At 41.2% G+C, this 27,321-nt stretch overlaps 2 protein-coding genes across 3 annotated transcripts in view; both read left to right on the top strand.

Annotated features, from left to right (window-relative positions):
• Positions 1-20,714, top strand: LOC141781493 (cytosolic phospholipase A2 gamma-like). The gene is made up of 14 exons (XM_074657295.1): positions 1-324; positions 1,802-1,912; positions 5,427-5,569; positions 6,636-6,822; positions 6,935-7,040; positions 7,120-7,260; positions 10,482-10,547; positions 10,762-10,902; positions 11,136-11,282; positions 11,410-11,493; positions 12,282-12,436; positions 13,367-13,538; positions 16,233-16,401; positions 16,657-20,714. The coding sequence occupies exons 1-14, from the start codon at positions 217-219 to the stop codon at positions 16,673-16,675; spliced, it is 1,749 nt and encodes a 582-aa protein (XP_074513396.1). The 5' UTR covers positions 1-216; the 3' UTR covers positions 16,676-20,714.
• Positions 20,715-20,911: 197 nt separating this feature from the next.
• Positions 20,912-27,321, top strand: part of LOC141781503 (carbonic anhydrase-related protein 10-like) — a 106,934-nt gene continuing 100,524 nt past the window's right edge. Inside the window, exons 1-2 of one of the 2 annotated variants that reach the window (XM_074657326.1) lie at positions 20,912-21,477; positions 26,618-26,692. In XM_074657326.1, the coding sequence (XP_074513427.1) occupies positions 21,417-21,477; positions 26,618-26,692 (136 nt within the window). In that variant the 5' untranslated portion in view covers positions 20,912-21,416. The remainder of the gene's footprint in view (positions 21,478-26,617; positions 26,693-27,321) is intronic. The other variant, XM_074657328.1, reaches the window with a different exon arrangement.

Raw genomic sequence — 27,321 nt, 5'->3', positions numbered from 1 at the left:
GGTAGAAATCCGCAGACTTGTGTGTGTGAGAGTTAAGGTATATCTGATTGTGTGTCTTTGTCTGTGTGTGACTGAAGCCTGAACAGCTCCTTTAAGGAGGAAGCCACTTCAAAACCAGCAACATCTGACTATAGAAGTCAGAAGAAGGCAGGATTCACCTATATATCTATACCGTTTCATTTACAGTAACACTGACGGTTGGCTTCACGCCCAGACATGCAGACTGGAAACACAAGTTTTGCAGCCTCAGTGATTTGGCTTGTGATTTCAGTAGGTCTGTCAAAAGCAGTGGACAACATGGAGAGGAATACAGACACTTCTGAGGTGAGAGATGCATGGCAAAGGATTGAGGTTGTATATTAGTAGCATGTTGACTATAATCAACGGTCTATCTCATGCTCTTTACCAGGAAAAGGCACCATTTATCAGGTACCCCTATACCCTGACACAATACTGTAGGTGTGTCTATGTCTACTATTTGTCAGACTGGCACATTCTTCACAACAGAAGATCCTATAGATGTCAATGCAGTTTCACGTGCTTTTGGATTGTAATTTTCACAAGTTTGGGTCATGCACCTTTAAGAAAGAAGGGGGGTACTGTCAGAGGTGCTCTATAAGATGCTCTATGCTCTTAAGTTAATTCTCTCCAGATTTGTCTGTTTGAAAAATGTCATTTCAATCAATCAATGGGTCCAATATTTACTTTAGTGACTATGGGGTGAAAGAATCGGTCATAATGTGTGTTCAAGTTCACTTCTCCCGTTGGAATTAATAGACTCAGGACCTGCCGCCGCTAGGCTCCTAAAGGGGGGGAGGGGGGGGGGGGGGGTGGGGGGTTCTCACTCGCTCCACCTCTCTCCACACTCCACACTGCAGAAGAGTTAGTTTGTGCAGAAATAACTGCTGCAGCTCCTCCAGACCAACAGAGGTTTCCCGTGTCTTGTTGAGTGATTAGACGGGTTAACGTTATCGTCTCCGACCAAAAGTCCGGTGTCTCCACTGTTCCTTCTGAAAACGGTCGGGAGGCTGAAGCAGGAAAACACAGGATCAGCATTGATTCATGGAGAGACCTTCGTCTGGTCAGCTAACATTACTGCCAAGCAGCTGAAATATAGAGTGATATTGTGATTTTAGCTGACGTGTGTCGCCTCACTGTTTTGATCGATGCTCGTTCATGTCTATGTAGAGCGAGCACAAGCGCGAGCAACAGGACGCTGACTTTCGTTGACTTAACGGCCACAGGTGTCGCTGTTAACAAGCAAATTTCTGATTCTTACAAACAGTCCCTTTAAAGGTATAGGTTCACTGTTTTTCAAATCTTAAAACGATTCTCACATGAACACTGAAAGAGTTTTCGGTGGAAGTGGGTCCATTGTTAGTACAGCTCCAGTGTCAGAGATGGGGAACTAAATTAACAAAGTCAAACAATACCGTTTTCAACTTCCATACAGAACCAGTACAAAGGGAAACTGGCTGAACTGTTGAACCACATACAGTAGCCTACATGTAATATCATGTTGGCTGCTTCCTACATTTGGTCAAAAGCTCAACAGGTCCACTCATCCCTCTGTTATTCACATCCCAATGGCTGCATCCTCATCTACAGTTTGTGGTCAGGTATTTCATTCTCTGTATACTTTGTGGCCTGATTTTTATTGAATGTTATTGTGCTGAATGGTTTTATCTTGATTTTCCCCACGTGAAACGCTCTGTTTTGAAAGTGCTTTGTAAATAATGTGTATTCTTATTTATTGGTATCATTCAGTCTAATTCAGTGAGCTGTCTTTGATCATTTCTAGAGAGCCGTCCGTCAGTCCCAGTCTCTGTGTGCTGGTGAGCAGCAGTACGTTCACGAGAGGAAACAAGTAGTTCTGGAGTCACTCGGCAGCCTGGGGATCAACTGCACTGCTGTAAGAAAGAGAACTTCTGGGAGGACAACTCCTGTTTGACTCTCTCTCTTTCCTGTGTTTCGGTCTTCAAAGTAGAAAAAAACTTTTATTTTTCTTTGAAGAATGTGTCATGTTTTGCACAGATGTTCTCCTACACATGTGATGGCCTCTCTTTACATAACACCAGAGTGTGTTTCCTCCATGACTTCTATGAGCTCCGTATAGACACTCCTGGGAACAGAGTAGACTCCAGTACATCCTCAAGTCATCTGTACTGCTGAAGCTGTACTGTTGATAGGTAACAGATACTGTGGTACGTCATCTAAAAAGACTGATATTATATATGATATGTTATATAATATGTGTTATTATCATATAATGACAAAATAATTTTTAAGCATGTCTGGATTAATCTGTTAGGAGAACCTAAGGCAGGGATAAGCAACATGCGTCTCTTTAGCTCCTCTCCAGTGGCTCCCTGTGGATTTATAAAAATGGAAATGAATAACAGTTTTTTGTTTACATTTTCATTTTTATTTATCATTGTTGTAGGTCTATGGTACGACGGTACGACGGAGTATAGGGCCATATTGAGGAAAAAAAAAAAAATCTGAGATTTTGAGAATAAAGTCATAATATTATGAGAATAAAGTCATAATATTACGAGTAAAAATTTGTAGTATTATGAGAATGAAGTCCTAATATTATAAAGTAGTAATTTCACGTGTTATTTTCTTTTTTTCTCGTAAAGTTCTAACTTTATTCTGGTAATATTATGACTTTTTGTTCTCGTAACATTATGACTTTATTCTGGAAATCTCAGATGTTTTTTCCCTCAATTTGGCCCTAATACTCCGTAGTACATTTTCACTTTGGCCCTCACTGCATTAGACTTATATACTATATACTTAGACTATAAACTGTGTTACCTTCATCACAATGCTCAAATGTTTTGCGCCTCCAAACAGATTTTTTTTTTTTTTTATAGTAAAGGTTGCTGACCCCTGACCCAAGGCAAAGCATTGAATCACTATTCTATTATTCTTCTATTACTTTGCTGTGTATAAATCTACACATACTCAAATTTAAATAATAAAAATGTTACTTTAAAGTGGCAGTAGGCGGAATATTTTTGGCATCATTAGGGAAAAATTCCATAATAACCTTTCAGCATATTGTAATTCAAGTGTTCTGAGAGAAAACTAGACTTCTGCTCCTCCTCATGGCTCTGTTTTCAGGCTTTAGAAAATCTAGCCCGTGACGGGAGACTTTGACCAATCACAGGTCATTTCAGAGAGAGAGAGCGTTCCCATTGACTGCTGCTGTGCACTACAAGATGTTTCTGAGAACATTTGAGTAGAGAAATAGGCATTACAGTAACAGAATATTGATTCATATTTGATCAGCGCTGTCTAGTTTGACCGTTTGAGCGGAGTCCAGCTCAGCTCTTATTGGTTGTTTTTCTCCGGTCTGTGAAATCCTAAAGATGCCGTTAAGAGCACCAGAGGACACAGAGGCACATATTTTACGTATATGTTGTATAAAAAAAAAATGTTTAATAATATTTTCTGGCCATTGGCCATGTATTTCATAAATATAACAGACATATTCCAGGTCAGTCTAGGAGGAAAAGGGCCAACTGGGCATCGGTTTTGAATCCTTTCAAATCCCGCAATTCTCTCCATCTGTTGAATGACCGAGCAAGGTTGACTCGTGTTTTCATCCGTGCCCTATCACTGTTTCTTTCAGCTTTTTTATATTCTGGATCCTCCTGCTTCATTTTAACTGGCTCTGGCTCTCTGCTAAGCTTTGACTGTGAATATGTAATATAGGCTCTTTCAGTCTTTCTGCCGTAAATCCTTTTTTCTCTGATGTCGCGAATAATCTGACCCGAGGATAGGCATTAAGAATAATATGGAAATAGCCAATCTTCTCATTGATGGTCTCATTTACTTATGTAGGTCACACAGAGGCATCGGTATTACATTGAGACTGTGTCATAACCAGTTAAAAGCTCCAATTGTAGTAACTTTAAGTTGCTTTCAAACAGGCAGCTGTTTTCAGTGATAAAGCTCTACCTGCTCAGCACCCCTCGGGAGCTGGTGGAGACCAAAACCAGAGCTAAAACAGAGAGAATATTGGACTTACTTACTTTGACTTTATTGTCCACCTCAGTGGAAATTTGTCTTTGACTTCTCTAGTACATATAAGATAAATTCAGACATGAATATCACACAGCATATCACCAAGACAATAAAAAAACTTAAAAACATACAGTCAGCAAAACACTTCGCACTGTTACAAAACATACAACAACAGAGGTACAATTGTGCAAATGGGCAGGAAACAACAGCAGCAGATAGGGATAAGTTAAACCCTTCAAAATACTTTAGGTCTTCCCTATAGTGCAGTCATTTTGCATTCAGTACCTGTATGGCATGGGGAATAAAAGACCTCTTATATATGTTCCGGCTCGCCCTCGGGTCCCTGAATCTCAAGTATATGTGCTGACTTACACCAAAGCTCCTCAGCTTCCTGATTCAAAATAGTCGCTGGTTGGCTCTCTTAAAACTGAGTTTTCAGTAAAACTTAAAGTTTGATCAATGATCGTGTCCAAGTACTTAAAATGTTCCACTACTTCCACAGGCTGGATGTTAAAAACAACAACAGGGGCGATGTTACTGGTCCCCCTTGGTTTTGTTTGTATTACAAGTTCCTTTGTTTTCGCCACGTTAATTTCCAAATCAGATTATATAAGATTATAGACTGACTGACGGCAGAGAGAAAAAAAAACTGCTGATACAACTTCAAACCAATGATAAATGAGAGTACTGTCTCACATAAGAGGACATCACTACATTCTACCATTCCAATGCATGTCTAAAGGGACAGAGAGTTCAAATGCTTAAAGGACCCATATTGTAAAAAGTGAGAAAGTGAGTCTTTTATATTATATAGCATGTTTAAGTGATAAATACATACTGTTAAACTATCAAAACGCTCAATATACGGAGAAATACACACAGCCCGTATTCAGAAATTGCGCATTTGAAACAAGCCGTGAGGATTTCTGTCCATTTGTGATGTCACAAATATACAATATTTACCATTACACAGTTTTAAACGTAAACATTCTAAACTGTCCCAGTTTATTTCCTGTTGCAGTGTATGTGAATAACATCAGCTGACAGGAAGTAAACATGGACCCAAACTGTTGCCTAGCAACGCAATTCCGTTGCAATTCCATTGAAATGCACTAAAACGGAGCGTTTCAGATAGAGAGTAAATACAGGTATATTCAAGCAGACAGTATGAGGAAAATAATATGTTTTTTTTTTACATTAAAGCATGTAAACATGTTCTAGTAGAAACACAAAATACAAGTATGAACCTGAAAATGAGCATGATATGGGACCTTTAATAACCACTAATAACCTTAACAATGAAGTATGTCAAAAAATAATAATAATAATAAAGACATTCTCTTATAGCTGACTGTTTGATGCAATTAGCTCTCCATCATGTTTCTAACAAGGATTCGGTTCCCCACATCGCTCTGCTGGGATCAGGTGGGGGTCAGAGGGCAGCTGTGGCTCTGGTGGGTTCCCTCTATCAGATGGAGAAGGAAGGCCTGTTGGACACTCTGCTCTACATGGGAGGAGTTTCTGGATCAACGTGGTAACAATAATCACACTTACACACATAAACACCAGTTTGTGTATGAATGAGAGCTGAACAGATGGACAGGCCAGAACACGGAGCGGAACAAACGATTGGATTAAACTCTGAAGTTTACTTTACAGCATTTCTGTTTCACTGTGAAGAAAGATGCAGGTGACTCGAGTAGAGAAGAGTATAATATGCAATACTCGGGACTTAAAGGGATAGTTGTGGTGTGCTGAAGTGGGGTTGTATAAGGTACTTATCCATAGTCAGTTTAATAACTTACAGTAGATGACGGTCGTTGTGCTCCCCAGCATCGAGAAACAGACAGGAGCACCGACACCGGAGCAAAGCAATACAGTGCTGTGGACGGGGTCGGCAGAAAAAAAAAACGAAAAGAAATTGATGTCCTTTTAAAAGGGATGGAGAGAAGGAGAGAGGAGCTCAGTGTGTCACAGGAAGTCCCCCGGCAGTCTTGGCCTGTAGCAGCTTAACTAGGGGCTGGTCCAAGGCAGCCTGAGCCAGCCTTGGGCCAGCCCTAACTATAAGCGTTATCAAAGAGGAAAGTCTTTAGCCTACTCTTAAATGTGGAGAGGGTGTCTGCCTCCCGGACTGAGACTGGGAGCTGGTTTCACAGAAGAGGAGCTTGATAGCGGAAGGCTCTGGCTCCCATTTTACTTTTGGAGGCTCTATAGTATAGTGGATTAATTTAGGGTGACATATTCTTCATGACACAGCCACGTTTCAGTAAGACAGAATAAATCAATCTGATATTAAATCATTTACTAGTAGAGCTTTAGATGACAGAGATCTGATATTTAAGAGTCCACATTTAATTCTCCTGTTTTGTTGCTCTGTTGCGGTGGTGGTGTTAGTTTATATTAGTTTATTATATATAACTCCTCTTCTGTTTACTTCTGATTTAATTAATTTAAGTGGTCGTGGGGCAGACACAGTCTCTAATGGAAGTGCAGAGAAGCGTGTAGGTTTTTTCAGACGGGGAGCGGCACTCTTTGGAACAGCTTTGTTATTTCCGTATTTACAGAAAAATTAACCTATGTGTACCTGTCTCCTCTGATAGGTCCATGTCCTCCATCTACAGTGACCCACAGTGGAGCACCAACATGGACACAGCAGTGTCCAGGCTGTCAGGTCTTGGGGTCGAGTTGAAGGAGGCTCTGGCCTGGCTAGATGAGAGGGCAAAGGAGGAGCATTTCTCGCTCACTGATATCTGGGGGGTGTTGACTTCTGCTGGGATCATGAAACAGGTACAAGGGGCAAACACACACACCATTTTACTCCCAATATGTCCCATTTGAAATGTCTTCTATGAAGATCGTATGCATCGTCCTTCAGGTAAAACATCTTGTGTTTCGTCAGATGGACCTACGGCGTCTTTCAGATGAGGCCAGCAGAAATGCCACCAACCCTTACCCCATCTACTGCGCCATAGAGAAGCACTGCTTCTCACACGGGCCTATAGAAGGTAGACACATGCATATGCACATGAGGACTTTAGTGAGTTATTGACTTGCAAGTGTAAACAGACTTTCTGTCTTTCTCAGCGAAATGGTTCGAGGTGAGCCCTCACGAGGCTGGTTTCACAGAGTTGGGTCTCTTCATCAATACTTCTCTCCTGGGCAGCAAATTCCACAGTGGAGAGCTACTGGAGCAGAAGCCAGAGATGGACATGGTCAAACTAGAAGGTCAGAATCAGAATCGCTTTTATTGGCCAAGCATGTAAAAACTTACATACAGTCCCTTTAAATAGGCTATTTCTCATTATATTTACATGATACATTCAAAATAAGCAACAATCAAAATTAAAACTAGAATGGCACTCAGAGAGCGCAGACCTCCGCCAAGATGCCAGAGTACGATGTCCCCCCCCCACCCCCATCTCCGTTCAGCTTGCGCCATCATTCACGTGTATTTTTGTTTATGATGAGATCAGCTGTACGTAGCGGAGCATCATAAAACACTTCATTCAAACTGGACAGAAACAAAATAAAACTCACCTAAACCGTCATCGTTACTTTTTCCAACAATCACCAAGTGTGCTTTGGTCCAACTCAACTGTAAATTCACCGAGTTTAATGTGAAAAATTGTGAATCTACAATTCGCTTTTTTCCTTGTATTCTGACGTCATTAGAGAATGCAAGCCACGTGAGGGTTTCCTGGTCGAACCAGAGAGAACCTTCAGTAGCTGACCCCGCCCCACAGCGCGTCACTGTCTCTCCTCCTCAACCGAACTTGAGCAAAGTAGCTCCTACAGTTAGTCTGCAAGAACCAGCAGAACAGGCTTCATGTACTCCCATCATCTAAATATAACATGTTCTTTCACAAAGGCTTTATGTAATTACACTGTTTAAACAGATGATATTTATATATTATATATATTTGATGTCATGCATGTAGCAGAATACAGGTAGTAAATAGTGACTTGTAAGCAACACAACACATTTCTGTTTCACAGTCAAACTTTATTTGAGCAGACAGATGACAATATTAATTATTCACAGCATTTGTAATCATCCCACCTGCAGTTATGTTAACATGGTACAGGAGAAAGTCTTCAGCTCTGGTAAACTATGGTAAGCTAAGCTCCGGTGGTCTGTAGTCATGGTAACACAGACAGCTACTACTGTAAATAATATACCATTACTCTGATCTTCCATACATTTATCTTTTAGCAGAAATAATGAACTGACTACTGTTTCACATCTTCTATTTTCCACCCTGATGGTCGCTGTGTTTACACACCGTGTCATAGCGGTAGCATGTAGCTAACCCGTTAGCATGTAGCTACATGCTACCGGGTTAGCTACATGCTACCGGGTTAGCTCTGTATCTCCATGTAAACAGAGCCATCTGCTCTCAGCTGTCTGCTCTCCTCTGGGATGATTCTGTCGGTCATTTCTCACAGATGGATCTGTAAAGACAGACGTAAAACAGAGTGTATGTTTACGGTTTACAGAGTTGATGCATGAGGTAAACACTGAGCTAACTAACAGAGCTATAAACAGCATTATTTACCTGAGAGAAACCGTCAGGAAAACCTGGAATCTGGACCGCAGATGTTCATCATGTGTCGCCGATTTCTGATCAGATTCCTCCGGCAACGTGCGCTGGGTGAAGTTTCTGGTTTATAAACTTTAAAGTGGTTTATAAGCTCTATTCTAGCTCCTCTCTCTCCCTGCTCTCAGGCCGCGAGGGGGGCGGGGAGGGTGACGCTGTGTTGTTGAGGACGTTTGATTGACAGAAAACGCTGACCAATCAGAGCAGAGTGGGAGGAGACAGAGGCTACAGACACAGAAATCAGCACTTTTGGAAATGGGCTGAAACAGAGGTTATAGAGACATGCTGGAATGCATGATCTGATTGTTTTTTTGAAAAAAAAACTTCAGAGACATGGTTTGGAGGTGTCTGAGACCTATAATAACTAGTTTAAATGGAGTATAATATGTGACCTTTAATGTTCTGGCTGATCGGAATCCTTTAAAAAATTCCTGAATCCGGATCATGATGCGGATCGCCACCAAAGTCTAATTGATTACTCATTGTGTCACACCCCACCCCTCCAAAAAATTTCATTCAAATCCATTCCGGACTTTTGGAGTAATCCTGATAACAGACAAACAAACCAACAAACCAACAAACCAACGCCGGTGAAAACATAACCTCCTTTCTAGGCCATCAGCCTTGGCGGAGGTAAATATGTTTTTAACACCAACAACTCAGCTCATCTGATGTATATATGAGCAGCACAGCTGATTATGTGGGTAGCGCCCAAGAAAAATTTGCCAAAATGCTCTGCCAATGGTAAACAGTGTATTCTCATAAGGCTACCAGGAAGCCTGCAATGACTGCCCTTCACCGTCAGGCCCGTTTGCGCTGGTGTCAACAACAAAGACAATGGAACCTGCACATGTGGGGGAATGTCATGTTCAGTGATGAGTCCAGGTTCTGTCTGCGAAAGTTGAATGCCAGGGTCACGCAGGCTGATTGTTGAACTGATGGAGTAACAGCTTTTGGTGGGGGCAGTGTCATGGTGTGGGGCGGCATCTCCCTCACTGGCAAAACAAGGCTTGTCATCATTGAAGGCCATCTCAATGCAGGGAGATATCGGGATGAGATTCTGCAGCCAGTGGCGATCCCATATCTCCACAATCTGGCACCTAACTTCATCCTCCAAGAAACAACGCTCACCCCACAGAGCCAGGGTTATCACAGACTACCTCCACAATGTAGGAGTAGAGGGATGGAACGGCCTGCCAAGAGTCCACACCTCAACCCAATTCAACACTTGTAGGATCAGCTTGGGCGTGCTGTACGTGTTAGAGTGACCAACACAACCTTGTTGGCTGACCTGCAACGAATCCTGGTTGAGGAATGGAACGCCATCCCACAGCAACATGTGACCAGGTTGGTGACCAGCATGAGGAGGAGGTGCCAGGCTGTTGTGGCTGCGTATGGATCTTCCACCGCTACTGAGGTTCCTGACGGTGTATTAAATGAATAAAGTGTAAAATTGCCAATTTGTCTTGTTTGTTCCTTGTTACTGATAGAGAGTTCAATCATCCAATCCATCAAACAACTCAAAACAAGAGTCAACACCAACAGGAGAATACACTGTTTACCATTGACGGAGCATTTTGGCAAATTCTTCTTGGGCGCTACCCACATAATCAGCTGTGCTGCTCATCCCACAAATGCATGATCCTTACAAGTTAGACATCATTGCGAAGGTAAATAAACAGGCTTTCCAACGATGAAAAATACAATGACCATTAGCATTGTAACAACAGAGAAATAATCGACCAAACACAAGTTTCCGTACTTTGTTTTCCAGTTTAGATGTGATTGACAAACAACCCACCAACTAACAACAAACTCTGTGTGTGCGTGTGTATTGAAACTGCGCAGGTGTTCTAGGATGTGCATTGGCTCATGAGGAGACAATCAGAGATTTCATCCCTCCCTGGCTGAATGGTAATCACAGACATTGTCATACAGTAAACAGTACACATGTAGTTATAGAAGTAGCAGGGATAAATCTCTTGCTGTGTGTGTGTGTGTGTGTGTGTGTGTGTGTGTGCGTGCGTGCGTGCGTGCGTGCGTGCGTGTGTGTGTGTGTGTGTGTGTGTGTGTGTGTGTGTGTGTGTGTGTGTGTGTGTGCGTGCGTGTGTGTGTGTGTGTCTTTCAGTGCCTGGACAGATAGACAGCGCTGCTGAAGAGTACCTGCGTGTAAACTATGCCATCGATGCGCTAGTAGCCCTGACCAGAAGCACCATTAAGGATCCTGCTGCTCTGTCTGAGCTGGACAAGCTGCAGAAAATACTAAATGGTGACGATGAAGACAATGACCCTGCTCAGATGATTCACTGCAAAAATTAACTATTAATGAATCCAATTGTTTTGGTAGCTGCAAGCTAATTCACAAGATGGCAGCTAAAACCATCAATGTTTCAATTTTCTTCCCATTTCAATTTTTTTTTGTGTCTGTGATGAAATAATGACTCAGCAAATGTCAGACTGAAAATGCCACAGTGTCCATTATAGATCCTTATCTTTTTCCAGACGAGGTAAATCTGAATAAGTCAGCGTTGCTGGAGTCAAAGAGTGCGGAGGAAAGGAAAAGTCTTTTTCAGCAGTGGAGTCGGGAGCTGCTGGCGGCAGTAGAGACCTGGAGCCAGTCTCTGGAGGACGGAGATTTCAAAACACACGGTGAGTGTACGGCAGACAGACCACCAGACTGGTCACCGCTGGAGACAAACACAACCATTCTTATTTTAATGAGAAGTAAACACGTCTGTGTATTCACTTTTCAATATGTTTCCCCCCCCCCCCCCAGTTTCTCTGCTTACTAAGCAAGTCCTTCCCATGATTATGAAATGGGAGTGGGGAACTACCACAAACTTCCTCTACCAATACCAAGGTGAGAAGACAGACCTCTTCAGCAACAGTTGCAATCAACTTTAGTACAAAAAAAAAAGGCTAGGTTGTCTATCTTTAAAAAAAAGAAATAGTTTGATGTTTTGGATAAAACGCTCATTCGCTTTCTCGTTGATGGAAGGAAATCTCAACTTTTTTGAATGTAACAAGCGCACCGCAGGTCATGTGACAAGAACGAACCCATCGGCGCCACATGACTTGTTTCACCCTTTCTGCCTTAAGGGCGTCACGTTGAAGAATCAGCCAAACTGAATGCTTTTTCCACAGACAAATGGAGCAGTAAAGCTACTTTAAGGGGGTTTACGGTGATCTTTGTTTTGACTTTGTTTGGTTTAGTCAGTGAGGCTTACTGCTAAATTACCACAACTTCATCAACATCACAGCACACAGGTTTTTGTGCAGGCATACATAATACTGTGGCAGATTACGCATAGCATGTAATGTCTTTATGATTTGGACCCACGGTTTTCAAATCCTTTGTCAGGCGGGTCTTATTTGATAGGAGTGATTCAATAGTTGCATTGATGAGGGGGAGCTCCTGAAACATAGAGTCTGCTCTTTAGTCCATGATGACCCCTAAATGAGGTATATGGACATAGTTACATACAAAAAACAGTGACACCTTTGCCTAGTACTTAAGCAAATTCAATAATAATGAAGAAAATGATGTGTAAGTAGATAGATGAATGAATAAGTTAAAACAGCCTTGCCTGTTTTAACTTATTCATTCATCTTTCAATTGAAAGATTCTTACATTCTGTTGCTGGGCAGATTCCACGGTTCCTACTTGCCTTCGCTCGCAAGAAAGTTTCCACCTGGTAGACGCCGGGCTGCTGATTAACGTAGCCTACCCTTCATTTCTGGGAGACAAGAGAGACATTGACCTCATCATCGCACCAGAGTACAGCGCTGGAAACCTGTTTGAGGTAGGCCTACTGTACAGTGTGTGTGTGTGTGTGATTATGGATTGTAATTTGATTATGATTTGTGATATTGGGCTATACGACTAAAATAGTTTCAGTCTGCACTGAACCCTGGATTGAAACTAACTGATAATGCTGCATATACTTCCTTCCTATAGTTCCTTTATTTCATGGTTGGCTCCAACTCTGTTACCCTTTTGGAACAGTGGAACCATTCTTTTGTTGGATTGAAAGTGCAAATTTCAACAACAAATGTGTCATGATTCATATTTCAGCTTTGTAATCATGTCATTTAACTGAGTGATCAGTTGCTACCTGTCTTGTTCCTGCATATGTTTGTCATATAAATGTGGATGATAACTTTTGTGGTGGCAGTTTCTGTTAAAACAAGACACAAACCAAGGTAACAACTTGTCTTTCAAGTAAATTTAATAAAAAAGCATATATTAATAAGAAAAGCATCTGCAGATGGACTCACGAGCACAGCCACCTGAGTGGACTGTGGCAAGTGAGCCCCGATTACAAAGAGTAATCATTATTTATACATACTAAAGCAGAACACACAGATAAGTGCAAAGAAGAAAAGAAGAGAAGGATAGAAAGTGTATCAATGCGTCAGCACATAGCAGACAACAGAGCATCACAAGACATAACAAGTATTTCAGCAATCTGTTGTTTGCAGTTACAGAGAACTAAAATGTCAGGTCACTGTCTTATGGTGACAAAGTTGAACATGTGAGGCCCTGAGATTGTCTAAAGGTACAGTGTTAAACTGCAGATATGAAAATTGCCATTACACTTTATAAGAACCTACTTCTAAACCCTTTATAAAAGTAGCCAAATTATAAAGTGGTTCTTGCCTATATGTCTAACTCAAGTGTGATTTATTGGCCGGACTGTGAAACAACGTTCACCCCTCTGCTTCCTCCACAGACTCTGACTCTGACCAGAGCATATGCAGCGGCAGTGAAGAAGCCTTTCCCCGAGATAAACGACACAATCCTGGAGGAGAAAGACTGGCCGAAGGACTGCTACGTGTTTGAGGGAAAAGAGAAGGAGCCCACCGTCGTTTACATGCCGCTATTCAACAGACGCAACTGTAAAGGTCTGTTAAAAACATACTGATTTGTTTTCATGACTTGTCTTCTCTGGAGGCCAAAATAACAAGGAGCCATGTTTTTTTTTTTGGCATTGATGTTATGCAACTAGCAAACTAAGCCTTTGATTGAAATATAAATACAAAACATAATTCCATTCATCCGTGACTATGACATTTATTCAGGAAGATCAGCAGGCAAGTTTATTAGTACTGACCTTATCGTTCCATGTGTTCCATGTCCTGTTTTGTCTTCTTTACTCTATGATTATAATGCATTATATGATTATACTGCACATAATGCATTATATGATTATACTGCACATAATATATGATTATAATGCATTATATGATTATACTGCACATAGTATGATTATAATGCATTATATGATTATACTGCACATAGTATATGATTATAATGCATTATATGATTATACTGCACATAGTATATGATTATAATGCATTATATGATTATACTGCACATAGTATGACTATAATGCATTATATGATTATAATCAGACATCAGGGGCGAGCACTGTAAAACTACAAAGATGGCGGGATCAAAGATGGCCGCCAACATGTCACCACATGTTCTCTTTGTTCTTCGGAACACATGTGCTCAGGAAGGACAGAGAGGGGGGTGATTTGGGGGTTAAGATATCTGAAGCTGTATGTTTATGTTTAACTAATTCACAGTTTCTGTATGTGATCTTTATGTGTGTTAGATATGCAATGGGTTAGAAAAGATGGTTAGTTTGCATGTAAGACCTTGTCTATGTGAAGCATAAACTAAACACATCAGATGTGGCGAAGCCACCTACCCAAATATCAAAATACAAATAAATCACCACAGTCAAACTCAATGAATAACATTAAACCAAATCAATACAAGTACATCCTAGAAATCAAAGTTGAACAGTCTTGCTCAGCCATGTGCAATTTCTACTGCTAAAGTAAGCCCAGTACGTTACCGATCCATGGAATAAAAGGGGATTGTAATTCCATGTGTTGAAGTTGTGGTTCCAAGTCAAAGATGTTGTCTTTGCTTTGCTCCAATCAAGTTGTGCAGATGGGTTAGCTTGGTGCTAACTTCCTTGCGGTTGTTGCTTGAAGTTAGTAGGTAAGAAGGCAGGCTCTCGCGTCTTCTGCCTCAGAAGTTCCTTGTGTTCCAATGGCTGTTTCCTAACAGGCCATAGATCAGAAGCAGAGCTGCTTTGCAGCTGGAGAGCAGCAGCTCACCTCAAGCAGGTCAGCTTGGGTGAGAAGGTGAAGAAAGAGCGGAAAGAGAAGGAACAAAGAGATTCCTCTGGATTTGTTCTGGGGGATTTTCACATTTATGTGTGAATGCTACAGTAGCCAATAACTGCTGAGCTTCATCCACAGCCAGTGGCTGCATGACTTAAGGATCCTGAGAAGCACAGTTCATTGTCTCTGCCACCAGAAATGGCAGGTCCCTACAAATGCATAATATAATTATACTGCACATAGTATATGATTATAATGCATTATGATTATACTGCACATAGTATATGATTATAATGCATTATGATTATACTGCACATAGTATATGATTATAATGCATTATGATTATACTGCACATAGTATATGATTATAATGCATTTTATGATTATACTGCACATAGTATATAATAATATTGCATTATATAATTATACTGCACATAGTCTATTATTATTATGCATTGTATGTTTATACTGCACAAAGTCTATGATTATAATGCATTATGATTATAATGCAAATAGTATATGATTATAATGCATTATATGATTATACTGCACATATTATATGAGTATAATGCATTGTTTGATTATACTTCACACAGTATATGATTATAATGCAATATATGATTATACTGCACATAGTATATGATTATAATGCATTATATGATTATACTGCACATAGTCTATGATTATAGTGCACATAGTATATGATTATCATGCATTATATGATTATACTGAACATAGTCTATTATAGAGCACATAGTATATGATTATACTGCACATAGTATATGATTGTATTGCAGTATATGATTATACTGCACTTAGTATATGATTATAATGCATTATATGATTCACGTCCGTTGGCGTTCGTTACCGCTGCACAAGGCACCCTTTAGAGTCGGAAGGAGATGCACCAGGCTTTCAATTAACTATAATGTAAACCAATCCGAGATAACAGTAAACACTCAGAGAAAGTGCGCTGGGAGTGACTGTGGTGACGTAGTTTTAAGAGTGAAAGGGACACACAGGATGGGCTGGAGGGGAGGTGGATGGGTCCAAATTTGCACCGTACAAACGTAGTAGTTTTAAGCCCAACCATGTTGTTTTGTTTAATTCACAACATTAAATGCATGTTTACCGCGAGCGAAAAGTGACGCCGAGGGGTCTGACAAAGCGTCAGTATGTTATGAGTTGAGATGAGAATGTGTTGGCTTCAGAGATCTGAAATCAGGCTAAAGGGACCCTACTCTGGAAAGGCCACAGAGGAGTTGATTAGCAGTGCACAACCCAAAGTAAAGTCTGACATGTAGACTGCACTAATGGAGCCCAGAGTAAGAAACTTATCTGTGCTCATTTTGCCCAAAAGAAGCTTTTAGCGCTGCGCTTTTAGCAAGGTGTCAAGAAGAAGAAGAAGAATAGCAGGGTGGGGACTGGAGCCTAAACAGGTCTTCCCTGTTTCCTATAGATGCAGCAGAGGTCAAAGCAAAAATGGAGGAATTTTCCACCTTCCAGCTTCCCTTCAGCCAGGACAAGATCGAGTTTGTGTTGGAGACAGCGAAAGTCAACATGAAGAACAACAAGGAAACTCTGCTGAGGGAGATTAACAAGGCCGCTCTCCGCCGACACGACAAGAGGTAAGGACGGGCGGGTGGGGGCACCGTCGATGTAGGTCAGACCTGAGCGTCACATGTCGGTACAGCATGTAATCTGTGGGCTCACTGTGTCTCTGTGTATCTGAGAAAACAATCTGTGTGAACGGAGATGGACCGATAAAAAAAGGATTCAGTGATAGGAGTTTGTGTAATATCTGTGTGTGTGGATGGCTGATGGATAAATAACTGACTTATTAGAATCTAACATGTCCACTTCTCTGTCCTTCTCCCCTCCAGGACGTCTGTGCTGTCCTAGATCAGGATTATAATCCAGAGAGCATAACAACGACCAATACACACCCCTGTAATGTAACAGCATGTAACCATCATTTTTTTTATTGTACTGTATGTACGCTTTATGGACAAAAGTATGCAGACATCCCTTTTTTTTCATGGCTCTTAGTTCCAATGGAGGGAAATGTTGCTATTGCAATAATTGGCAACAATCTGAGGAAGGCCCTGTGATTCAAGATTCAACACTTGAGTTATATTTGTCACATACTCATACAGGATGTGCAGTGAAATGTAAAGTGGCAATGCTCACGAGATTGTGCAAAACAACATCAATTATACAAATATTTTAAAGGTCCCATATTGTAAAAAGTGCGATTTTCATGTCTTTTATATTATAAAGCAGGTTTAAGTGTTTTATAAATACTGTTAAACTATCAAAACGCTCAAAATACGGAGAAACACACACAGCCCTTATTCAGAAATTGTGCGTTTGAAACAAGCCGTTTGGATTTCTTTCCATTTGTGATGTCACAAATATACAATATTTACACCATTACACGGTTTTAAACGTAAATATTCTAAATGTGTAAATAACATCCGCTGACAGGAAGTACACATGGACCCAAACTGTTGCCTAGCAATGCAATTCCATTGCTATTCCGTTGAAATGCGCTAAAACGGAGCGTTTCAGACGGAGGGTAAATACAGGTATATTCAGGCCGACAGTATGAGGAAAATAAAGTTTTTTTTAACATTACAGCATGTAAACATGTTCTAGTAGAAACACAAAATAAAAGTAATAACCTGAAAATGTGCATGATATTGGACCTTTAATTAATAACTAGCTCTGAAAGCAGAAGTCTAGGAAAAATGATTGCAAGCAGACAATCAAGTGTACTACTATTGTACAGTTTATTTAAAAAATGAGTTCAGTAACAAAAACACGTGCTTGTGCATCTAAACTGGAAAAACAAAGTTCGGAAACTTGTGTTTGGTGGATTATTTCTCTGTTGTTACAATGCTAATTGGCATTGTATTTTACATCGTTGGAAAGCCTGTTTATTTACCTTCGCAATGATGTCCTACTTGAAAGGATCATGCATTTGTGGGATGAGCAGCACAGCTGATTATGTGGGTAGCGCCCAAGAAAGATTTGCCAAAATGCTCTAAACAGTGTATTCTCATAAGGCTAGCAGGAAGCCTGCAATGACTGCCCTTCACCGTCAGGCCCATTTGCGCTGGTGTCGACAACACAGACAATGGAACCTGAACATGTGGGGGAATGTCATGTTCAGTGATGAGTCCAGGTTCTGTCTGCGAAAGTTGGATGGCAGGGTAAAAGTATGGAGACGACGTGGAGAACGCTATGCTGATTGTAGCACCGATGGAGTAACAGCTTTTTGGTGGGGCTGTGTGCGGTGTGGGGCGGCATCTCCCTCACTGGCAAAACAAGGCTTGTCATCATTGAAGGCCATCTCAATGCAGTGAGACATCGGGATGAGATTCTGCAGCCAGTGGCGATCCCATATCTCCACAATCTGGCACCTAACTTCATCCTCCAAGATGACAACGCTCGCCCCCACAGAGCCAGGGTTATCACAGACTACCTCCACAATGTGGGAGTAGAGAGAATGGAACGGCCTGCCAAGAGTCCACACCTCAACCCAATTCAACATGTGGGATCAGGTTAGGCGTGCTGTACGTGTTAGAGTGACCAACACAACCTCGTTGGCTGACCTGCAACGAATCCTGGTTGAGGAATGGAACGCCATCCCACAGCAACGTGTGACCAGGTTGGTGACCAGCATGAGGAGGAGGTGCCAGGCTGTTGTGGCTGCGTATGGATCTTCCACCGCTACTGAGGCTCCTGACGGTGGATTAAATGAATAAAGTGTAAAATAGCCAATATGTCTTGTTTGTTCCTTGTTACTGATAGAGAGTTCAATCATCCAATCCACCAAACAACTCAAAACAAGAGTCAATACCAACAGGACAATACACTGTTTACCATTGACGGAGCATTTTGGCAAATTTTTCTTGGGCGCTACCCACATAATCAGCTGTGCTGCTCATCCCACAAATGCATGATCCTTACAAGTGGGACATCATTGCGAAGGTAAATAAACAGGCTTTCCAACGATGTAAAATACAATGACCATTCGCATTGGAACAACAGAGAAATAATCCACCAAACACAATTTTCCGAACTTTGTTTTTCCAGTATATATATATGCATGTACCTAGACACAAAAATACTGAATGTGGGCACACACACTCACATTTATATGTGTTATTATAAGACAGATCCCATGAATTTATGATATTAAGAAGCCCTCATCATTACTCATCCATCAAAGATCAAAATTTTCAAGTGAATAATAAAGTTCTTTTTTTTTTTACCATCATACAAATATTATCAAGAGCTATTTATTACATTGCATGATATGGGACCTTTAACTAATCTAACTCTCACAACTCTGTTTCTACGATCACAATACTTAGCACCAGAGAGGGCATTCTGTCACAAATCAATCACTTTCTGACCTCACTGCTTTCCATGTGAACACATTTTTCCTACATGTTATTAACCTATATGACAGAGTGTTAGAACGTGGTTCGATTAATCAGATTGAACAAACCATTCAGGAGACAGGGGCCCTCAAAGTCGACCTGCGTCGGATGACCACCCCTTCTGATATCCTCTTCAAAAATAAGCACATCAGTACGGTTCTCTAACTATCGGAAAGCTAACAAACAAGGGTATCTACAATTTAAAGGTAGACATTTCTTTAGATCTGCTGGGGTTCCCATTTTTTGTACCTCATCGGTTGAACAGCAGACCTCTGAGTATATCATGGGTGTGACACATGGACCCTTAATGTTGCCTATGATTTTCTGCTGCATCTGAAATATCATTTAATAATCATTACGCTACTGAAAAACAGAAAATTACAAAGAAATTACATAACAAGGGAGCCCCAATGTCAGCAGAAATGTGTAGTGAAGGTGTGAGGATCTTTACTTTTTATCTTGAAGCCACTGGTCAAAGGCTCTCCTATGTTAAAGGGACTGTATGTAACTTTTTACACGTATAAACATGTTCTTAAAGTGGCAGTAGCGGTATATTTTTGGCATCATTCCATAGTAACCTTTCAGCATATTGTAATTAAAGTGTTCTGAGAGATAACTAGACTTCTGCTCCTCCTCATGGCTCTGTTTTCAGGCTTTAGAAAATCTATCCCGTGACGGGAGGCTTTGACCAATCACAGGTCATTTCATTGAGAGAGCGTTCCTATTGGCTTTGCTCCGGTCATGTGACCGGAACTTGGCGTTCCTTCATCAGATTCCACAATGGCGGCGGTGTCACAAACTTTCTCATTTTACAGCTAAACCGTGCACTACAAGATGATTCTGAAAACATTGAGGAGAGAAATAGGCATTAGCAGCTGGACAGCAGACCTCAGTTCAGCTCTTACTGCTTGTTTTCCTCCGGTCTGTGAAATCTTGCAGATGCCGTTAGGAGCACCGGAGGACACCGGAGGACACAGAGGAGCATGATTTTTTTCAGGTTACCTGCTTCATGTACTACTGTCATGATATAGTGACCGTTTTATAAATATAACTGTTTTGTAATCATATTTGCTCCAATCCCGCCTACTGCAGCTTTAAAGTGTATTGAAAAAAATCCAATTTCTAATTGTAGTTGACTCCGTCTGGTTGAATGAAGCAGTACAGGAGACACTGTCCTCAGTGTGTTCAGCTTTGATACTGGGTTTACACCCCCCCATACAGACATGTTAGTGTGTCATCCTCCTACAGTACCACACAGCTAACGCTAGAGGTCGCACAGCATCCACAGGCAGGAGTTCTAGTGTCTTTATGTAGGTCAATACAGCCCAGCATTCATCAAGTCCATCTCCAAACAACCCGCTGGATCCACATCCACACCTGTCTGCTCTGCCACCACCTCACTGTGTTTATGAATGATCACATATCAAGTGTAGATCATTTCATGTCTTTTTCTTCTTCTTCAGATCGTGTAATAAAATTATTGAACCTGGCGCTGTTTGTTTGCTCGGGTTCATGTAGAAACTCTCCTACAGTTGAAGTTGTGTGACTTTGTTCATTCTGTCTCTCTGCATGGTTTCCCTCAGTAATAACCTGATATATCTTCAGCTGAAACACATGTTTGATGTTTTTATAGAGATAATGTTTCTCTCATCATCATCATCAGACTTAGTGTGATGGAGATGTGGTTCCCTCCGTCAGTCTCCAGTGCGCCTCGGTGCGCTCTGCGTCGTCACTGGAAGTTCCTGGTTGTGATCCGCTGCAGACGAGCGGTGCGCTTCAAACATCATACTCTCCACAGGAACGCAAGAGGAGGAGGAGAAGAAGGAGAAGAAGAAGAAGAAGAAGAAGAAGGGAGAAGATGCTTCGTGAGCGGATATCTTCAGGGCGGATAGACACAGAGACAGATCCGTGACAGAAAACACCGAAAAATGTTGCCTGGACACCAAACCGCAGAGCGAAGGAAGACGATGATGATGATGCTTATGATGCTGTTGTAGGACTGTAGGATCTCCCGAGAGGCTTCAAACCAGCTCGGTGCTCCACGGTGGGGACGGGGACACACGGGGGGGACAGACGGGGACAAGAGGAAGAAATGTTCAAAGTTATAGTGCGCGTGTCGTCTACAAGTGCGACCCCGCAACGCGCCGACGTCCCGCAACAGCTGCAGCAAATGAGCATGAACTGAACGAAGGATGCATGTCGTTTGGGATATATCTGTAATTCTGCAAACATACATCATCTGCACGGCATCAGGTAAGACTGACAACAACACAACAACACAACACACCAACAACACACCAACACACCCACTGAGACATGTAGAGGAGGGTCGCCTGTCACACAGTTCAATAACATGAATGGAAGTGTTGCAGTGGTGCCATCTCTACAGTAAGTCACCATCAAACACCAGATAGATAGATATTATGTCATTATTATTATTATACTGATATTTCAATTCACTTATTTATAGAATAAGTGTCTGAATAATTTCCTGTAAAATCATCATATAATCACAGATACATGTGCCAATCATCATCTGACTTGTTAAGTGTCTCTCAGTATTTACAGTAGAGCTACCACGCAGACACACACCACACGTGCACTCACACACAAATGATAGTAGTATATACACACTCACACGAACACACTCACACACACAGGCTAATGGATGTCAGAGAGCTCCTACAGTATGGCCGTGTCACCAAGGCAACCATCCATCCCAGTCAGCACTGGTGATATTTCCGTGGAAGATGATATCTTTAATAACCGACCACCACACTTCAACTAGCTGGCCTTAAGCCAAACTGACCCAATGTTAACCATGCATTAACTATAATTAAACACTAATTAATAGTCTTAAAGGTCCCATAATGTAAAAGGTGAAATTTTCATGTCTTTTATATTATAAAGCCGGTTTAAGTGATATATAAATACCGTTAAAGTATCAAAACGCTCAATATACGGAGAAATACACACAGCCCGTATTCAGAAATTGCGCGTTTGAAACAAGCCGTTATGATTTCTGTCCATTTGTGATGTCACAAATCTACAATATTTAGATTATTACACGGTTTTAAATGTAAACATACTAAATGTGTCCCAGTTTATTTCCTGTTGCAGTGTATGTAAATAACATCAGCTGACAGGAAGTAAACATGGACCCAAACTGTTGCCTAGCAACGCAATTTCGCTGCAATTCCGTTGAAATGCGCTAAAACGGAGCGTTTCAGACAGAGGTTGAATACAGTTATATTCAGGCAGACAGTATGAGGAAAATAAAGTTTTTTTTGAACATTACAGCATGTAAACATGTTCTAGGAGAAACACAAAATACAAGTATGAACCTGAAAATGAGCACAATATGGGACCTTTAATAAGAGTCAGAAGCTCTTATCAGGGAGAAAATGTATCACAAATTGAATTTTTGGGCATTTTGCCTTTATTAGATAGAGACAGTGTAGATATAGACAGAAAACATGGGGAGAGGAAGCGGAGTATGATATGCAACAACAGTCCCCAGGGGGCCGCTGCTGTTCTAAAGGTCTAAATCAGTATAGTCACACCCAAATATCAAATATTTAAAAAGAAATGTTGCTGTCCATGTAGTAGATGTTATCTCAGTGTTAAAGCTTCAGTAGGCAGTATATTTTTTGGCATCATCGGTTCCATAATAACCTTTCTGCATATTGTAACTCAAGTGTTCTGAGAGATAACTAGACCTCTGCTCCTCCTCATGGCTCTGTTTTCAGGCTTTAAAAAATCTATGTGATTTCAGAGAGAGAGCGTTCCTGTTGGCTGTTTGTTCAACGGACGCAGTTGTCAATCACTCGCAAACTCCGATGAAACAGTCAAGCTAGGTAGCGCTTATCAAATATGATTCAATATTCTGTTACTGTAATGTCTATTTCTCTCCTCAAATGTTTATATTTGATCAGCGCCGCCTAGTTTCACTGTTTGATCTGAGTTTACGAGTGATTGACAGCTGCTCAGAGACAGCAGGCTCCAGATCAGCTCTTACTGCTCTTTTTCCTCCGGTCTGTGAAATCTTGCAGATGCCGTTAGGAGCACCGGAGGACACAGAGGAACAGGATTTTTTTTCAGATTACCTGTTTCATGCACTACTGTCAGGATATAGCGACCGTTTTATAAAAATATATTTTTTTTAATCACATTTGCTCCATTTCTACCCACTGCTGCTTTAAAGGGACTCTCCAGTCATTTAGTATGGCACCTCCATAAAGTTTAGGCACTTGCCAGAGAGATTACAAAAAGAAATGGGAGCAGCAGAGGCTGAGATATTACGTAAGTATGGGAGAAGGTCCAAAAACACTGGATCCTACAATTCCCATAATGCAACCAGATAACACCTGCCGTGTAGATGCCCACATCTTTTAATATCTAAATCATCTTTTTTTGACACCCTGCCTGGATGCCCAGCGATGATGTCATCAGTGTAACCTGATGACATCATTACGGTTATCCTCCCACGCTGGATGCATTACTGTAATAGAGCTGGATATGGTGCTGCCACTCCCAGTGGCCACTCACGGTATTGCAGCAAAAAGCATCTTCACCACAGACCACTCTTATAAAAGAGTGACTGGGTGTAATACAGCCATATAACACTCCAGAGCCATAGAGGACCTCGTACAGCTGCCGTACACCCCACGACCTCTCACCAGCATGACGCATCCAGCTCACGAAACTTGGACCAAGCTGTCAGACTAGGTGATCTAGTTCTAAATTGAAACGAGATTCGGCCGTGGAATAGACTATTTATCGCTTAAAATGTTTTCAGAAATAGAGCTGCGGTCGAAAAGTCTGTTTTTGCTTAGGAAGGTTCCTAACGGAGTGAAATGATGCGGAAGTACCTCAGTAGCAGCCATGATAAGAGCTGTTTAAATTCTTTAAATGCTAAGGAAAGGAGCTTCAATGCTTCCTTAATTATCTCCTTTAGCATAGGATATACTGGACCATCCTTTACTAAAGGAAAGGAGATAATGCCGCCCCACAATTCCTTGCGGCCGCAACTTCTGAAGCGACGCACCATTCTGCCGTACGATATCTTCTAGCATAATATTTCATACAGTCATAATTGGGATTCATATTGATGAATATGAGTGGACAGTGACAACCATTTAGTTTCACTTTATTTCTAGTTATTTATTTCGAAAAAGTAACAAATAATTAAAAAACAAAACAAGAATAACAAATAAAAAGAACAATAAACATATAGCAAACAAATAATCAACAGGAGTGGGAAGAAATATACATTTAATGGTTCTACTCTAGTACTACTACTTTGTAGTCTATCTTTAGAACACTGTAAGTTTAGGATGTCATAGTATGTTGAAAAATTTCCTGTAAAAAAAGTCAGAATATAGCATGTCAAAAATGTAATGAAAAAGACCATGGCAGACCCACGTCAGTAACATCCGCTGCATCATAATTAATAAATGTAACTGCAGTCAGATTCTCTTAACACCACGGTTGTCTTCTGAATTCTCCTTCTCGTCTTTCCTTGACTTCATGACATTTTCCGCCCAGGGCAAAGGGTAAAAAGTGGTTAGGAAAAGACAATACGTTATTTTTTTTACTTTTTTCGACCGCAGCCTAGATTTTACTGGATTGTTTAGACGGAATAGCAGGCTGCCATGTTGTTTCCTGTTTGAAACGGCAAGCAGAAAACCAGGGACCAATCATGTGCGTTCCACGATAGGGTACCTCACCGCTTCAACGGCCTGGTGGACATGTACCGCTGGATTTAACATTATAGACATAGCCACTGACTATTTGAATAACAATTTAGCCACAAATTCACATACTGACCATACACGGTCCAGACATAGACTAGGTTTGGACCGAGTCTTGTTTGCTCTTTAAACTACGTCACCACACTCTCCTCCCCCTTTTCTCAGAGCGTTTTACTTACATTGTACTTACTTGAAAGGCCGGTGCGTCTCACACTGGTGCTAAAGGGCGTGTTGTGCGGAGGTTTCAGACGTTGAGGGGCGTGGTAAAGTGTCTGTATTTGATGCCCTGGGAATGAGATCTGGCTGGCCGTTCAGATATACCTGTCAGATCCCGGTGGCTCTGTTTTAGTTGTGCTGCTGCTGCTGCTGCTGGCTGGTTTCAACCTGCGGGGTTGGATGAGCTGCAGCACAGTCAGCGGCAGCCTGAGGCCAGAAACACACAGGACACAAAGTGTGAGTGTAGCACAGGCGGTTGTGCCCACCAGTGCAGACCCACCACTCACACCCTCACACCACACATCCCACACGAACACATCTCTTGACCTACTTTGAAAGCTTAATTACAAGTTTATTCAGTTTTATGAAAAGAAATCAACAGACCATATTTCAAAAGGCAAGAAATGATTCAAAACAGTATCATTCATATTGACATCAGCACATATTTTCTCATCAATGCTTATTTTCCTCTTGTATAGGTTTATGAATACCGCTTTTACATGTTATAAAATATTAGACTTTTTAGAAATTGCACATAGTAAATGTCAGAGAGAGCACAAATGTATTACATTGCTGTGTTGTTGTCGCTAACAGGAGCTGTGCTAGCTTTTACAGAGCTAATGTGGGATAGGATTTCATTGTTTCAAATGACCCTTCCCAACCGTGCAAACTATCCAACATTTTAATGTTTCACTGGTCTATTTACATGAATATAAATGTTAAAATGAAAATAAATAAAATGTTAAAAATGTTAGCAGGCATGCTAGCAACAGTTTGGTTGAAGTTGGACTTTCCCTCTGGGCCTTGTTTGCATCCTGCGGGCGTGGCTGAAAATGGGGCCAACGTGTAAAGATAGAATGGTTATGATATGAGATGTATGGTGCCAAAACTCCAATCTTATTGCTTGGCTTTTTATTTATGAATTGTCACATGTCACATGTCATGGTGACACCCGCCTTGCCTCCTCTCTCTGTTCTCCTGCCCTTTCATTTTCCTGGAACCTTCTTGACCTCGCCAAAAACTGTGATTCTGAGAATTTTTACCTTATTTTCTTAAGAAAGTACTCAAACCAATTTATCAATTATCAAAATATTAATAGTTGACAACTTATCAATTAAAGGGAAAGAAATGTCTTGTTAACAGCGACACCTGTGGCTGTTAAGTCAACGAAAGTCAGCGTCCTGTTGCTCGCTCTTGTGCTCGCTCTACACATGAACGAGCGTTGATCAACACAGTGGTGAGAGAGTTTAGTCGTTGTCTGTTCTCAGTATGTTTCTCACTTTATTTTATCCTTTTCTTCTTATTCCTTTGCTTTGCAGTTCAGTGGGAGCTTCAGTCATACAGAGCATCGGCGCTACCGAAGAAACACGTCAAAAAAAATAACTGTTTCCTCTTTCTCTCTCTTTCTCTCTTTGTCCCTGCAGCTCAGCTGATTACATCCAAGCTTGATGCGGGTTGGTGGGCGTATAAGGACATTGTCCAGGGCAGCTTTGTTCCAGGTAATAGACCAACACGTGGTAACATGTTTGTGTTGCTTATGGAAGGTGATGCTGATGTATTCCCAATTATAGAAGTGTCAGATTGTCATATCAAAACTTGTGAGCTGAGATTTAGAATGAATCTATCGTGTCCTGTCAATCGTGGTTATTTCAAACTAAATCTGCCCAGAAAAAATGCTAATAAAAAAAATAAACAATAGACCTGACATTAGATTCTTAACTGACTTTTGTATAGCAAAATCTCATGACTGTCATGCAGCACACCTGTCCTGTCCTGATCCAGTTAATATTACCCTTTCTATACTGTGTATGACATGCACACACATTATAGAAAGAAATTATTTAAAAAGATGAATGTAGAGTTTGGCCGGTGTAAACATTTTCGAAACAGATTGATATTAAGCAACAACACCGGACCGGACCAGTATACCGAATTTCACCATTTGGTGTCACACCTGACTCAGCTCCTCTGAGTTTTGGTGGAGCGGCTATAGTCACACAAATGAAAATAGCAGTTCCACCTTAAGTGAACCTGGGCCGAAGTCGTCGCTAACTTCGGGGCTAACCCCCTTCACTTTAATCAGCAGGTGGTCAACAAGACACAGGAACTTGGCTCGGGTCTGACCAGA

This window comes from Sebastes fasciatus, chromosome 13, assembly GCF_043250625.1.
Source record: "Sebastes fasciatus isolate fSebFas1 chromosome 13, fSebFas1.pri, whole genome shotgun sequence".
In the NCBI taxonomy this organism is placed as follows: Eukaryota; Metazoa; Chordata; class Actinopteri; order Perciformes; family Sebastidae; genus Sebastes; species Sebastes fasciatus.
Note: the sequence above shows the minus strand (reverse complement) of the source record. Positions and strands in the feature narration are given on the sequence as shown.

Excerpts from the sequence above, each read along its gene's own strand:
- LOC141781493 (XM_074657295.1), top strand. The coding sequence starts at position 217 with ATGCAGACTGGAAACACAAGTTTTGCAGCCTCAGTGATTTGGCTTGTG. Across the intron at positions 7,041-7,119 it reads CTCACACGGGCCTATAGAAG|CGAAATGGTTCGAGGTGAGC; the intron begins GTAGACACATGC and ends TGTCTTTCTCAG. Across the intron at positions 12,437-13,366 it reads GCGCTGGAAACCTGTTTGAG|ACTCTGACTCTGACCAGAGC; the intron begins GTAGGCCTACTG and ends CTTCCTCCACAG.